Source organism: Xiphophorus maculatus, chromosome 2 (genome assembly GCF_002775205.1).
Source record: "Xiphophorus maculatus strain JP 163 A chromosome 2, X_maculatus-5.0-male, whole genome shotgun sequence".
Taxonomy (NCBI): Eukaryota; Metazoa; Chordata; class Actinopteri; order Cyprinodontiformes; family Poeciliidae; genus Xiphophorus; species Xiphophorus maculatus.
This window is the reverse complement of record NC_036444.1, coordinates 1,533,835-1,546,699: the sequence shown is the minus strand read 5'-3', so window position 1 is coordinate 1,546,699 and position 12,865 is coordinate 1,533,835. Positions and strand designations below refer to the sequence as shown.

Below are 12,865 nucleotides of genomic sequence, written 5' to 3'. Positions count from 1 at the left end.
GTAGTAGGGGTGGGCTTTTATTGTGATAAATGTGTTGTATTATTTTTGATGTATTATTGTCACAATAAATTCCAATTAATTATGTGTTTATTCAACACATTCTCACTCCCAACTGGTTTATTCCTCCATCTGTCTTTTTGTCAGATTGGTAGTTCTAATATTTTCTCCACAGTTTGTCCAAAAACATAAATAAATACCAATATATTTTAAAATACTGTGTGCAGTTTAGTGATAATACAGATCACATTTCTTTACGTGGCTGGTGTCCATTACAAATGGGAATGTTTTGTTTCTGTGGGACTATAATTGCTGTGACACACAAGCTGCCTTTCCATTATAAATGTGGGCAAACCTTATATTCCGCTAATGTCGAAAAAACACAATTTCACAATTGTGGTATTTCTATTAAATAAGTTAATGGTTAATGGAATAAGTTTGTTCACGTCATTAAAAACCACAATAATTGAACTACTTCCTGTCATTTTCTTCTTCGTGGATTGCGCCAGCGGCAACATCCGGTTGTTGATCATGTGATGGAAACAAAAAAAAATTGTTTCCATCGCAGTTTTGTGAAATAGACACCCTCCTTCTAGTGCCTAAACTATTTATCGAAAAACGTGAGTTTTTTAATTAGCGTGTTTCCATTAGGCGAATTTATTTTTGAAATGTCAAATTGCTCAATTATTTACTCAATGCATAATCAGCTGATGTCCAGCTACAGTCACAGTTGTAGAGTTACTAGAGAAAAAAAGAAATAAATTGTTTTTATCTTAACTTTTATTGTTATCTCAACAGTGCGGAAAAATATTGTGATAAAAGTTTAAGTCCATGTCGCCCTCCACTAACAACACGTCTGGAAATGTAGTTTTTTGTAAAGTTTGTATTCCTTCACTCTTCTGTCGGAGCTGAGTGAAGTTTTCCTCCCACCTTCTTCAAATCAGACACTATTGCTGTCAAACATTTGTGCAGTAAAATGTTTCGTTTGTGCTGCTTTTACTTTGAAGATAATGAAAGTTCAAAGGTTAAAAGTTCAACCAGCCCCTCCATATTAAACAAATCTAACAAAATTGGTGTCGTTTGTGTTTGTGTAGTAAAAAATGTCATTTGTGCATCATTTGAACTTCACTCAGGTTCTTAATCAGGTATTGACTATTAAACTGTCTCTTCTGTCCCTCCTCTGTCTCTGCCTTCCTCTCTCGTTCTGGTTCCGGTTCTCCTGCAGAGCAACGAGATGCTGGACCTGCAGCGCAGCAGGATGAGGGAGGAGATCAAGGAGTATAAGTTCAGGGAGACGCGTCTCCTCCAGGACTACAGCGAGCTGGAGGAGGAGAACATCACCCTGCAGAAGCTGGTCTCCACACTCAAGCAGAGCCAGGTCACAAAGATGATCATCAACACTTTGTTCTCCTATTGGGTTAGAGTTTGCACGTCATTACGGTGTTACTTTTCACCCACTCATGACATGTATGCATTCTCACTTTACCCGCCACGAGGAAATATGATCCTGGCTGACTGGTCATCAGTTTGGAGAAGAAGCAGCTGCTTTGTTTTAGTTCCTCTGGTCTCTTTCTGCTGACGGTTCTGCAGCTTCAGCCCAGCGCTGATCCTCCACCTGGACCACATCCTTTCTGTCTAACACATGCTTTTATGTTGAAGTCCTGAGGTCGACACTGTCCGGTGTGTCAGGGGTTAATTCAACAGGAAACAAAATTCATTCAGATTTCAGAATAAAAGCACAAACTTAGAGAAACTGGTTCCTCAAGTTTCTGTTCAGGCTGGAAAATTCTGGAAGTTATGAGAATTTTACATCTGGATAAGTTTGGAAAACCATCCATCCATCTGTTCATCCATCCATCTGTTCATCCATCCATCCATCCATCCATCCATCCATCCATCTGTTCATCCATCCATCCATCCATCTGTTCATCCATCCATCCATTCATCTATTCATCCATCCATCCATCCATTCATCCATCCAGCCATTCATCTATTCATCCATCATCCATCCATCCATTCATCCATCCATCCAGCCATTCATCTATTCATCCATCATCCATCCATCCATCCATCCATCCATCCATCCATCCATCCAGGAGGGATTTTATTAAATTCAATGTGATTTTCTGTAATTATATTTTTGTGAGACTTTTGAAGTTTTTATTTCTAGGAAATCTAAAATTTTGACACAAAGGTAGAAAACTAATTTGTGGTCAGAGTGACTGGGAACCCACCAGTGAGACCAGTTGAGTGACTGTTATCCTTCCTGCTGCGCCGCAGGTGGAGTATGAGGGGCTGAAACACGAAATCAAAGTCCTGGAGGAGGAGACGGTCCTCCTCAACAGCCAGCTGGAGGACGCTCTGCGTCTGAAGGACATCTCTGAGGGACAGCTGGAGGAAGCGCTGGACGCCCTGAAGACGGAGCGCGAGCAGAAGAACAACCTGAGGAAGGAGCTGGCTCACCACATCAGCCTGAGCGACAGCGTGTACGGGGCCGGGGCCCACCTGGCGCTCACCGTCACCGGCGTCGAGGGCCTCAAGTTCTCCGAGGAGACCGGCAGCGGCAACGTTCCCAACGGCGGCGCCATCCCTGCTGCCAACGGCAACATGGAGGACAGCAACCGCTGCAACGGCCACCTGCACCACAGCCCCGTCCTGGCCAAGGCCAGCGGGGATTACCGCGCCGGCAGGAAGGCGGACGGCCTGGTGCCGGACCTGTTCAGTGAGCTCAACTTGTCCGAGATGCAGAAGCTGAAGCAGCAGCTGCTGCAGGTGAGTCATGTGACTTTAAATGATGGAGTTTTGCTGAGGCGGAGAAATCAGCAGCAGATCAGAGAGACATGAGTTCATCATTTTAAATGTTGTAGTCCAGTTTTTAGACAACAAGCTGATAGAATAACTAATCTGGCTTTTCACCAATTCATAATCTGATAGGTCATACTTGATTACATCAATTTGACGGTTTATTGGGGCCTTTAGGACAAAAAAGACGAGTAAAATTAGTAGAAAAACTCAGAGATTTGGAGATTAATCTCAGAAATAGTCTAAAAAAACTGGAAATTTCTGAGCTCCAAAAGTAAAAAATTTGTTAGAAAACAAACAAATTTTGAGATTGTACACAATTTTTTTTCTTTTGCGTTCTCTCGCAATAACTTAATAATCAGTTCATAATTGAATACTGTAAGCCTTTCTTACGGGGGAAATCTGCTATTTTATAAGGTTTTCATGAGGTTTTTCCATGTATCTTAATATGTCGTGAAATAACTGAAGTTTTATATCTTTTTCTTTAGAATGGAAATGCACCACAAACCTGTGATTTAAACATAAACTTTCCATAGGAAAGAGAAAAAAATACATCCAAACTATTTGGACAATTTCTGAGTTATTATCAGTTATGAGTCATTTGACAGTTTTGATTGTGTCTTTTTTTAGGGTCGTTTTTATGTCCTTCTCAACACAAACAGACATAAACATACAGTGAATAAATCGATTTTCAATCAGTTTTTTGCAACAGATAGTTAAGAATAAACATGTTTTCACTGTTTAAAATGAAAATTTAATGTTGTCTAATGTCAAATTTTAAATTGACATTACACTGTATGTATAATAGACCAGCAAATATTGCGGTAAGCATATTGTGAGGGAACGCAAAACTTATTATGAGGGAAACCAAACCTTATTGTGAGGGAACGCATAAGAAAAAACTTCCCCAGGTCTCCCGGGGGGCTCTATAAAATTGCTCTCAGAAAATTTCTTGAAAAAAAATTTCCAAGCTAGAAAAGTTAAACATTTGCTAGAAGAAATTTTGAGATTAATTTGACGTATTTTCTGGAAAAGGTTTAGATAGACAATTTTTAACTTTTGGAAATTCAAATGTGAAAAACGACGTTTCGAGCTCAGAAATGTTCACGTTTTTTTCTGAGATGAATCAAAAAATGTTGGAAATTATTCTTGCACATTTTTGACTTTTTGTACCGAAAAATTTCCAATTTTTTCTAGACAATTTCTGAAGTTTATCTAAAAATTTCAGAGTTTTTTGTTGTAAATTTATTCCTTCTTTTGTCCACAACGGCCCCATCACGCCGTCGTACATCAACCTGTCCAGTAACTGCAGGTGGAAGTTAGCATAACTACACATCTCTCCTTTTAAAAATTATGAAATGCTGTACATTGCCTCTGTGTAAATAAACAGCAAAACAGTAAGGAAGTAATTCATTGAACAAGATAAGTGTAGCCGTGACAAACAAGGTAAATAAAAAAGTAAAAACAAAGAACTGCAGTCAATATTTCAGGTAGTGCAACAAATTATTTATTGTTACACATTTTTAGCATTTTAGAAGTTATAACTTTTCCTTCTCCACCTCCGTCCTGCAGGTGGAGCGTGAGAAGGCGGGTCTGCTGATGACCCTGCAGGAGTCGCAGACCCAGCTGCAGCACACGCAGGGCGCCCTGACGGAGCAGAACGAGCGCGTCCATCGCCTCACTGAACACGTCAACGCCCTCAAACACCTGAACGCCGACAAGGAGCTGGACGACCCGCAGGAGAGCGAGAAGCCAGACGGCGGCTCCCCGTCGCCGTCGTCCAACGGCCGCCTCGACCCTGACATCCACGGGTTTGAGATCCTGGAGTGTAAGTACAAGGTGGCGGTGACGGAGGTGATCGACCTGAAGGCCGAGCTCAAAGCCTTAAAGGAGAAGTACAACCAGGCGGTGGAGGGCCAGGGAGACCGCCACAACGACGACCGGGTCCAGGCGCTGACTGAGCAGGTTCGCTACCTCAGACACAAACTGACTTCTTCATCTGATCAAATATTCTCCACTTCTGCTTGAGCTGAGCTGTCTGAAGAAATGCACCAAAAACAACCAATCAGAGCCAGAAGGAGGGGCTTAGCGCTGTCAATTGCCTCCTGTACTCCCTGCTAAATGTTGTATTGGTAGACTTCCCATTAAGGAAAACTGTTTATCCGCCATCATCAGTGGCTGTGTTAGCTAACTTTAGCATTCCTGACAGGCTGGACAATGTGCCAGTTTTATTTGGTTAATGGTCAGAAAAGTCGATTACTAAAATAATCAATAGTTGAAGCCGTAAAGCATATATACAATTACCATTCTGGTGTTACCATAATCTCACCAATTTCTTAATTAAACTCAGGTTTCCCATTTGGAGCGGAGCTACCGTGAGAGCCGGGAGCGCGTGGCTGGCCTGGAGGCCGAGCTGCGCGCCGCATCAAACACGGCGACGGAGAGCCAGAGCATGCTGAACGCAGCGCAGGACGAGCTGGTGACCTTCAGCGAGGAGCTGGCGCAGCTCTACCACCACGTCTGCCTCTGCAACAACGAGACGCCCAACCGCGTCATGCTGGATTACTACCGGCAGAGCCGCACCACACGCAGCGGCAGCCTGAAGGGCCCTGAGGATCCACGGGCGCTCCTGTCTCCCCGCCTGGCGCGCCGCCTTGCCGCCGCATCCGCGGCCTGCTCGCCCGACTCCCTGCGCAGCCCAATGGACTCCCCGTCCAGAGACGCCCACCACAGCAACGCAGCGGGCAACATGGTGGGCAACACGGCGGGCAACGTGACGGACTCGTCGTCCTGCCACAGCAGCCCCCTCCACAACGTCAGCGGGTCGCCCTCCATCAGCATATCCCGCTGCCCGTCTCCGGTGCCGTCGGACGCGGGCGGCGACCTGCGGAGGGAGCCCATGAACATCTACAACCTGAACGCCATCATCCGAGACCAGATCAAGCATCTGCAGCGGGCCGTGGACCGCTCGCTGCAGCTGTCCCGGCAGAGAGCTGCAGCCAGGGAGATGGCCACCATGCTGGACAAGGACAAGGAGTCGTGCATGGAGGAAATCCTGAAGCTCAAGTCGCTGCTCAGCACCAAGAGGGAGCAGATCGCCACGCTGCGGCTCGTCCTCAAGGCCAATAAACAGGTAAAATCCTTCATTTAGTAAAGCTAAACATTTTTTTATGAATAGCTATTAAAAAGACTTGTCATTTTTTTTAAGTGGTTGTATTGTAAATCAAAGCACATTTCTGCAACATGCAGGTCAAGTGCTGAAAACATCATACAATCAACAATCAAAAAAACAGTAACAGACATTGTATTTTGTACAGCATCATTGTTAAAATCATCAATAAACATCAATTATGTTGATCAATGTTCCATTTATTATGATTCAAAAGTAACTGAACATGTGGGTTTTAGTCTCAATCAAAACAAACTCAGTGTTTCAGCTGTTTTGCTGTTTTCTGGAAGTTTGTTCCAGATGATGTTTTCAGGGACATAGTTCCATTTTATAGCATAATTACCTTCAGTTGTTATACAAATGCTTTCCATATGAAATATGACTTTAAAAAATGTGACTTGAAATTGGGCCTCTGTCTCTTTAAAAACTCCTGCTCTTTCTGAAACTCTGTCTTCAGGAAGTCATCCCAAAATGGCTCCTCTATTAACCCAACATTTTTACCAGCATTTCACTGAGAAGTGGCTCCTTTAATGAGTAACCATGTGTTTGCTAATTGCTGCTGGCTAGTCTGAAGGAGCTGAGTGAAGCAGAGCTGCTCTGTGAGGCAGAAGCTCAGAACCTGCAGCTCTGAGGAGGAGCTGCACCTTGAAGGCGGGGCTACGTCCACCCAGCCGTTTGCACAGCTGAATGTTTGCAAAACAATTAGAATTAATGAATTCAATCAGTGAAATTTATAAATATTTGTTCTTGCAGACAGCAGAAAATGCCCTGGCTAACCTGAAGAGCAAGTATGAGAATGAAAAGTCAGTGGTGACGGAGACCATGATGAAGCTGAGGAACGAACTGAAGGCTCTGAAGGAAGACGCTGCCACCTTCTCCTCTCTCAGAGCCATGTTCGCCACGAGGTGAGGAACTCCAGCAGAGGAATGGCTTCCCCTGGTCTGCAGGGACCAAACCTCCTCACCTTCTGTCTGTCTGCAGGTGTGATGAGTATGTCACCCAGCTGGACGAGATGCAGAGGCAGCTGGCCGCAGCAGAGGACGAGAAGAAGACGCTCAACTCCCTCCTCAGGATGGCGATCCAGCAGAAACTGGCCCTGACGCAGCGGCTGGAGGACCTGGAGTTTGACCACGAGCAGATTCACCGCGGCCGCGGCGCCAAAGTGCCCAAGATAAGAAGCAGCCCACCCAAAGTAAGTCATGTGTATACCTTTAATTTCACCCCATGTGGGGAGAAATTAAAGGCTCTGATTTGCACCTGAGGGTCAGTTCTGTTACGACCGTCTCTCTGCAACTGTTTAGAGAAACACTGACACCGTGGTAAAGCTGAACCTAGAGCACAGCTAGCTACAAAATTAACTGCCCTTTACAAACTTTACAAAACATCCAAATAATTTAGCACTTCAGAATTCATCTGGAAGAATTAATTTATCAGAAGCTTAGTGCCATCAAAAAAATGAAACGTTATCTCTGAGTTTTGGATTAGTGAACGTTGGCCACCACAGCTAGATGTTTTTTAAAGGAATCATTAGTAAGGCTATCATGCCTCCTTATTGTTTTGCTAAGTTAGAACCACAGACTTTCAGCAACAATGTGATTCTACAAAATATCGACTCAGGAAAAAGAAAAAAATCTTCAGAATTTAAAAAAAAATTGCAAACTATGACGTGTTTCTTTCAACTTCACAGTTTGTACATTATTGTGAAGGGACAAATATGAGAAAGTTGGTATAAAGAACTTTCTCATCTTAATCATAAGTATTTTCTACATGTCAGTATTTTCAGCCTGAATGTTGTTCTGTATTTTGATACTCAATATTTGAAAACATAACAACCAGGAACCAAAAATGGCTGCAGAAGCAGTTTATGTTTTGTGACTCACAGCACCTCCTTGAGGAAGATTTAGGAACTAACAGCAGAAATGATTTATTTCACATCAACATAACTTATGTTAATTATAACTACCATGTGTTTCATGGCTCATCTGCTGTTTTGAGGATGACTCCTCAGTCTGTCCTGGTCCAGAGTAACAAATCTCCACCACTAGATGGCAGTGTTGGATTATGTCTTCTTTGTGTGTTTTATTCCAAAGCAGGGTAGAATCAGCTGTTTGTGTGCCAGTAACTGGTTCCAGTTCATGCTGAAGCTTTTATTCAAGCAGCAGTTGTTTCATAAATGTTTGTCTGAAGTGTTCAGTGTGAACTAATCCTCCTGTTTTGCTTTTGTTCTCTAACCTCGAGTGTCACCACTCTATATATCTGTCTAATTTATCAGTTTTTTGTAGATTGTCAGCAGCCTTCTGCCTCAGTACCGACATTCTCCCCACAACTAAGGCGAGGGAGAGCCTCCTTAGCCCGCAGGTAACATGCTAGAGAACCTGCTGACCTTCTCACGCCTCTGCATCTAGATAATCGGTCCTGCATGTTCTCTGTAGTCACACTTCCGTCACGTAGCAGTTTATGAATAAAACACAGCATCAAAATGATCCACCTTTCATTCTAGGGTTGAAGGTTTTCTCTCTTTGCATGTGTAATTTTGCATGGCAGTTCTCTTTAAATGCTTACTGTTTCACTTGGAGTTTGGACTCAACAGTCTACATTTGTCCAGAAACTAAATTTACTCATTTGTGATATTAAAAACAGTGATGGGAATCTTTGACCCTCCCATTCAGGATTCGATTCCGATTTTTGATTTTCAAAGCAATTATTTATGAATTAGACTGATTTCTGATCCTCATCATCTACTCCAGTCAGCTTTGCAAGGCAGAAAGACAAATGGAGACATTAACATTCTTTTTCACATTTATTACATTTTAAATATTAATCCATGCTTAGACACAATCACTCCTTTCCTGCATCTTTTGTTTTGCTTTTACAAAGAGAGCGCCCCCTTTCTGCAGACAGTCTCTTCCGAGAACGACAGCGTTTCAGTTTCCATCCAGCAATTTTTAGCCAATTGACAGTGTTTTAATAGTTATGTACTGATAATTCCTCACTGGCTGGATTAGCGCTCCGTATTCATGTCGCCTCTGTAGATACAAAAACCAGCTAGACTTCCTGGGAATTCGGGAAAAACCAGAATGTTTTCCTTCAGCGAAGACGGAGCCCATTGAATCTCTGGCTTTCATTTTTTGTAGTTTTCTCGATATTGTGGTGCTTTCTGTGTATGAACACGTCTCAGCATCATCTCCAAGGCGATGTCAGAACTTCCTGTTTAGTTACAAAAATGGAGGCTGATGGACAGCAAATTTTACAAAAGATTTTAAATTGATTCTAAATCATCATAAAGGAGAATCAAGAATTGTTTTTTGGCACACGCCCTGTGAAAAGTCGTTTGATGAAACCTTATAAAGAGGATTTACTTTGTGTATCCAAGGCAACGGCTGAGGCCTCGATATGTATGTATCTGTTGTGTTTTTGTTTTTTCTTTCCAGTCCTGCTTTAAAGTTAAACTTTTATCAAATGATTTTGGGTTCTGATGGATGCAGCAGATTTTTATTGTTTCCGATGCTTAAAGGAAATGTCTGATTTTAGAAAGACACATTTTTCAGCTTCTTTTCCTGATTGAAAGGAGAAGATCTGGCACAGCTCTCAGCATGATGCTGGCAGTACGTCTGACTAACCGCCTCACTGTTGAGTTTTCCAAAAGTATTCACTCCTCTTTTTGTCTGTGAGAACAGAAACAAACTACAGTTTGTTGTGAATCTGCATTAAGTCGCTTTGAGTCGATACTTTGCAGAACCAGCTTCTTATTGGTCATTTTTGGGGTGTGTGCTTTGTGGGGTCATCCTGCTGGAAGGTCAACTTTGACCCTAGGAGAAATATAGAGGTCAGCCTGAGTTAAGCGGGTTGAATACTTTTGCATGTGACATTTCTTTAGATTTTTATTTTAAAAATATACAGCAAACCTGGTATGAATTTCTCTTCATGTCCACGGGGTCTGAATGCTTTGAGGTTCTGTCTTTATGCTTCAGGTTTGGTTTATTTTCAGCATTTTGTGCAGATTTGTGTTAATAATCTGCAGACGTTGCTGATTTTTATTTTGTTCAGCAAACCCAGCTGCTGCCAGCAACTTTGTTTTCTGCAAGCAAACTAACTCTTTACAGGAAAGCTAAACTCTTTTTCCCAAAATGTTTCAGTTTTCCTGAGTGAACTGCTCCTTTTTTTAAAATATGTCACATTTCGCCGTTTTTATCCTCCTTCTGCTCAGTAAAAGTTTTTCTCGTTTTTTTTTTTTTTCAGTCGTAAATTTCTGGAAGACCTCCAGGAATACCAAGCGGTCCTGTCCAGCAGTCGCAGCCTTCTCTCGCCGTGCGACCCGCGTAGCTGCATGGCCCACCAGCCCCACCCCCCCGGTACCTAGCCCCGCCCCCGGCACCTAGCCCCGCCCCCGGCCCGGACCCAAAGGAGCCATGCAGAGGCAGACACTCCGTAGATGAGGGAGGGGCCTCCTCTTCCCTCACTGGACTCTGTCCGCCACCCCGGCCGGACCCGGCCCGGTTCTGGCCCGGTTCTGGCGGGCCTCCCACTACCTGGGTCGTAGAAGAGAGGCAGGACGCGCTCCCCGTCTTCTGGATGCGACTTCCTGCAGGAGGACTGACCGGCAGAAATGCTGCTGACGCTGAACTGGAATCTTTCCATTAGTTTACTGTTATTTATTAATAATTTATTGACTATTTATTATTTACAGGATTTAATAATCCTTGTATGTTTTTCTTCTGTCTTATGTTTTTTTATAAGAATTCATTCCTGCTGTGGAGACGAAGTAATCGGTTTCACAGATTCACTTTCACAACACAGTCTGTTTTGTTCTTCCATCAAAAATTCAACAAAAATAAACATTTGATTTAGACGTTTTCTAGAAAAAAGCGTACCTAGTTAAACCATATAGAATTTTGTGAGAATAACAACCAAATAAATCATTTATGGAGTTTTTTTTACACAGTAGCTCTTAGACACTTTGGCACGGCGGTTCCAGTGAACTAATAACAGGAAAAGGTTTCGTGTTTGTGACGGTTGATTTCAGCTGATTTTCTTTCACAGGTTTTCTTGCAATGCTTATTTATGAATTATTTTAACATTTTTAAATTAGATACACAAAGACTGTTTTATATCACTTGTTTATTTATTAGACACATTTTTTACAGTGGGTCCTGGTGATGCTTGCAGCTCAGCTCTCAGAAACTGAGTGGATTTGATTTTGAGCTGCTTTTCATTTTGAATTTACAGGTTTAAATGAACTCTTACTGCTGCATTAAGGTCTCTGTTATCTACTCTTTGTATTTTCCTCGTTGAGTATTTTCAGACTTTCTCGCTGTGGTAGAAACCAGTCATGCTACTGATTCTTTTCCTCATTGTGACAGAGAGAAAAAAGCATTGCAGCTCCACACTTTGGGGTCCATTTTTAGAGTTACACAGTCAAATATTACCAGCTTGTTTTCATCATGTTATATATTCATTTACAAATGTCACAGTTTAAACTAAATATTTAGCCAACAAGTTAAATGTTTAGCTTACAACTGAATAGGTAGCTAGCTTAACCCAAAATATTTAATTTGGAGCTAAACTTTTAGCTCTGAGCTTGCTAAATATTTAACTAAGAAGCTAAATATTTAGCTCCAGACTAAACATTTAGTTTAGTCTGTTACTAAACATTTACAAATTAAATGCTTAGTTCCAAATTTAATAGTTAGGTCAGAGACAACTAAATATTTAACTTGCTAAATAACGATTTAATTAGCAAGCTAAATATTTAGCCCAAAACTAAATATTTAGCACTGAGCTAGCTTAATATTTAGTTTGAAATTAAATATTTAGCTTGGTAACAAAATATTTAGTTTTACATTAAATGTGTACCTTACTTGCTAAGTTTTTGCTTTAAAGCTAAATATTTAGTTTAGTTTTAAGTTAAATATGCACCTTGATCACTACATATTCAAGCTAAAGAATTCACTAAATATTTAGCTTGGAGCTAAATGTATAGTTGGTCAACTAAATAATTAGCTTGCTAATTAATATATGATATTAACATTTATAAATGAATGAATAACATGGTGAAAATATGACTTTGTATAGTGAACAGCCATGTTTTTTTTGCTTATGACAGGCTAAATAAATCTAATAATTGTGTTCATTTTTGACAGTAACTTTAGAAGCGGCTCCCCACGCAGCCTCTCCGTGTTGCCGTCTCCCTTTGCTTCCCCAGACAGAATGCAGTACAGCACAAGCACAATTCTGCACTATGCATTTGAGCAATACAGCAGCAGCAATCGCAGGTTGATCTGGGTGAAACATTTCTGCCAGTAAACTGTGTGGGAAGGTTAAAGGAACAGAGAGTTCCAGATAAGAGAAGAATTCCTTTTCTGTTACTAAACTAAAGTTTTGTCTCTTTTTGAGATGCAGAAAATGTGGCAACTGCAAAGAAAGTTTCATTTTTCTGCACCTTTCCAACATTCTCATAATTATTATGTCCTAAGTTAAAGATTTAAAACCTGAACCTCCACAGCCAGTATTGGTGTGTTTAAGGACACCATTGAGTGGACGTCCTGCTCAGCGTGTGTGTTCACTGGTTCACCACAGGTTGATACTTTTGCAACTACAGAGTGATGAAGAGGCAGCAGCTGGATCTGTGCTGGCTCGTTAACTTCTGGTCTGAACGGAGAGACTAACCGGGTTCCTGAAAACAAGCCGTGGTTTGACAGGAATGCTTGCAGTATGCTGGGATATTGTGGGTTTTACAGTTTCTCCACCATTTGAAACAGTGTTAAACTGGATACACAAGTAAATAAAACATTTCTCCTTTGGTTCTGCCTTCCTGGTTATTTTCAGCTATAGAAAATGAGCTGATGTGGTCCAAGCACTAATATTTGACTCTAATATTTCCCCCATAAAAGGAAAAAA

General features: G+C 41.7%; 1 protein-coding gene across 3 annotated transcripts in view; it reads left to right on the top strand.

The window, feature by feature from the left end:
• The window catches only part of LOC102225945 (protein bicaudal D homolog 1-like), a 37,016-nt gene extending 24,248 nt beyond the window's left edge, over window positions 1–12,768 (top strand). The window contains exons 7-14 of one of the 3 annotated variants that reach the window (XM_014471840.2): window positions 1,223–1,375; window positions 2,278–2,769; window positions 4,372–4,764; window positions 5,150–5,932; window positions 6,722–6,873; window positions 6,950–7,160; window positions 8,241–8,326; window positions 10,208–12,768. In XM_014471840.2, the coding sequence (XP_014327326.2) occupies window positions 1,223–1,375; window positions 2,278–2,769; window positions 4,372–4,764; window positions 5,150–5,932; window positions 6,722–6,873; window positions 6,950–7,160; window positions 8,241–8,326; window positions 10,208–10,328 (2,391 nt within the window). In that variant the 3' untranslated portion in view covers window positions 10,329–12,768. The remainder of the gene's footprint in view (window positions 1–1,222; window positions 1,376–2,277; window positions 2,770–4,371; window positions 4,765–5,149; window positions 5,933–6,721; window positions 6,874–6,949; window positions 7,161–8,240; window positions 8,327–10,207) is intronic. The other 2 variants (XM_005795861.2, XM_014471837.2) reach the window with 2 other exon arrangements.
• Window positions 12,769–12,865: the final 97 nt, after the last annotated feature.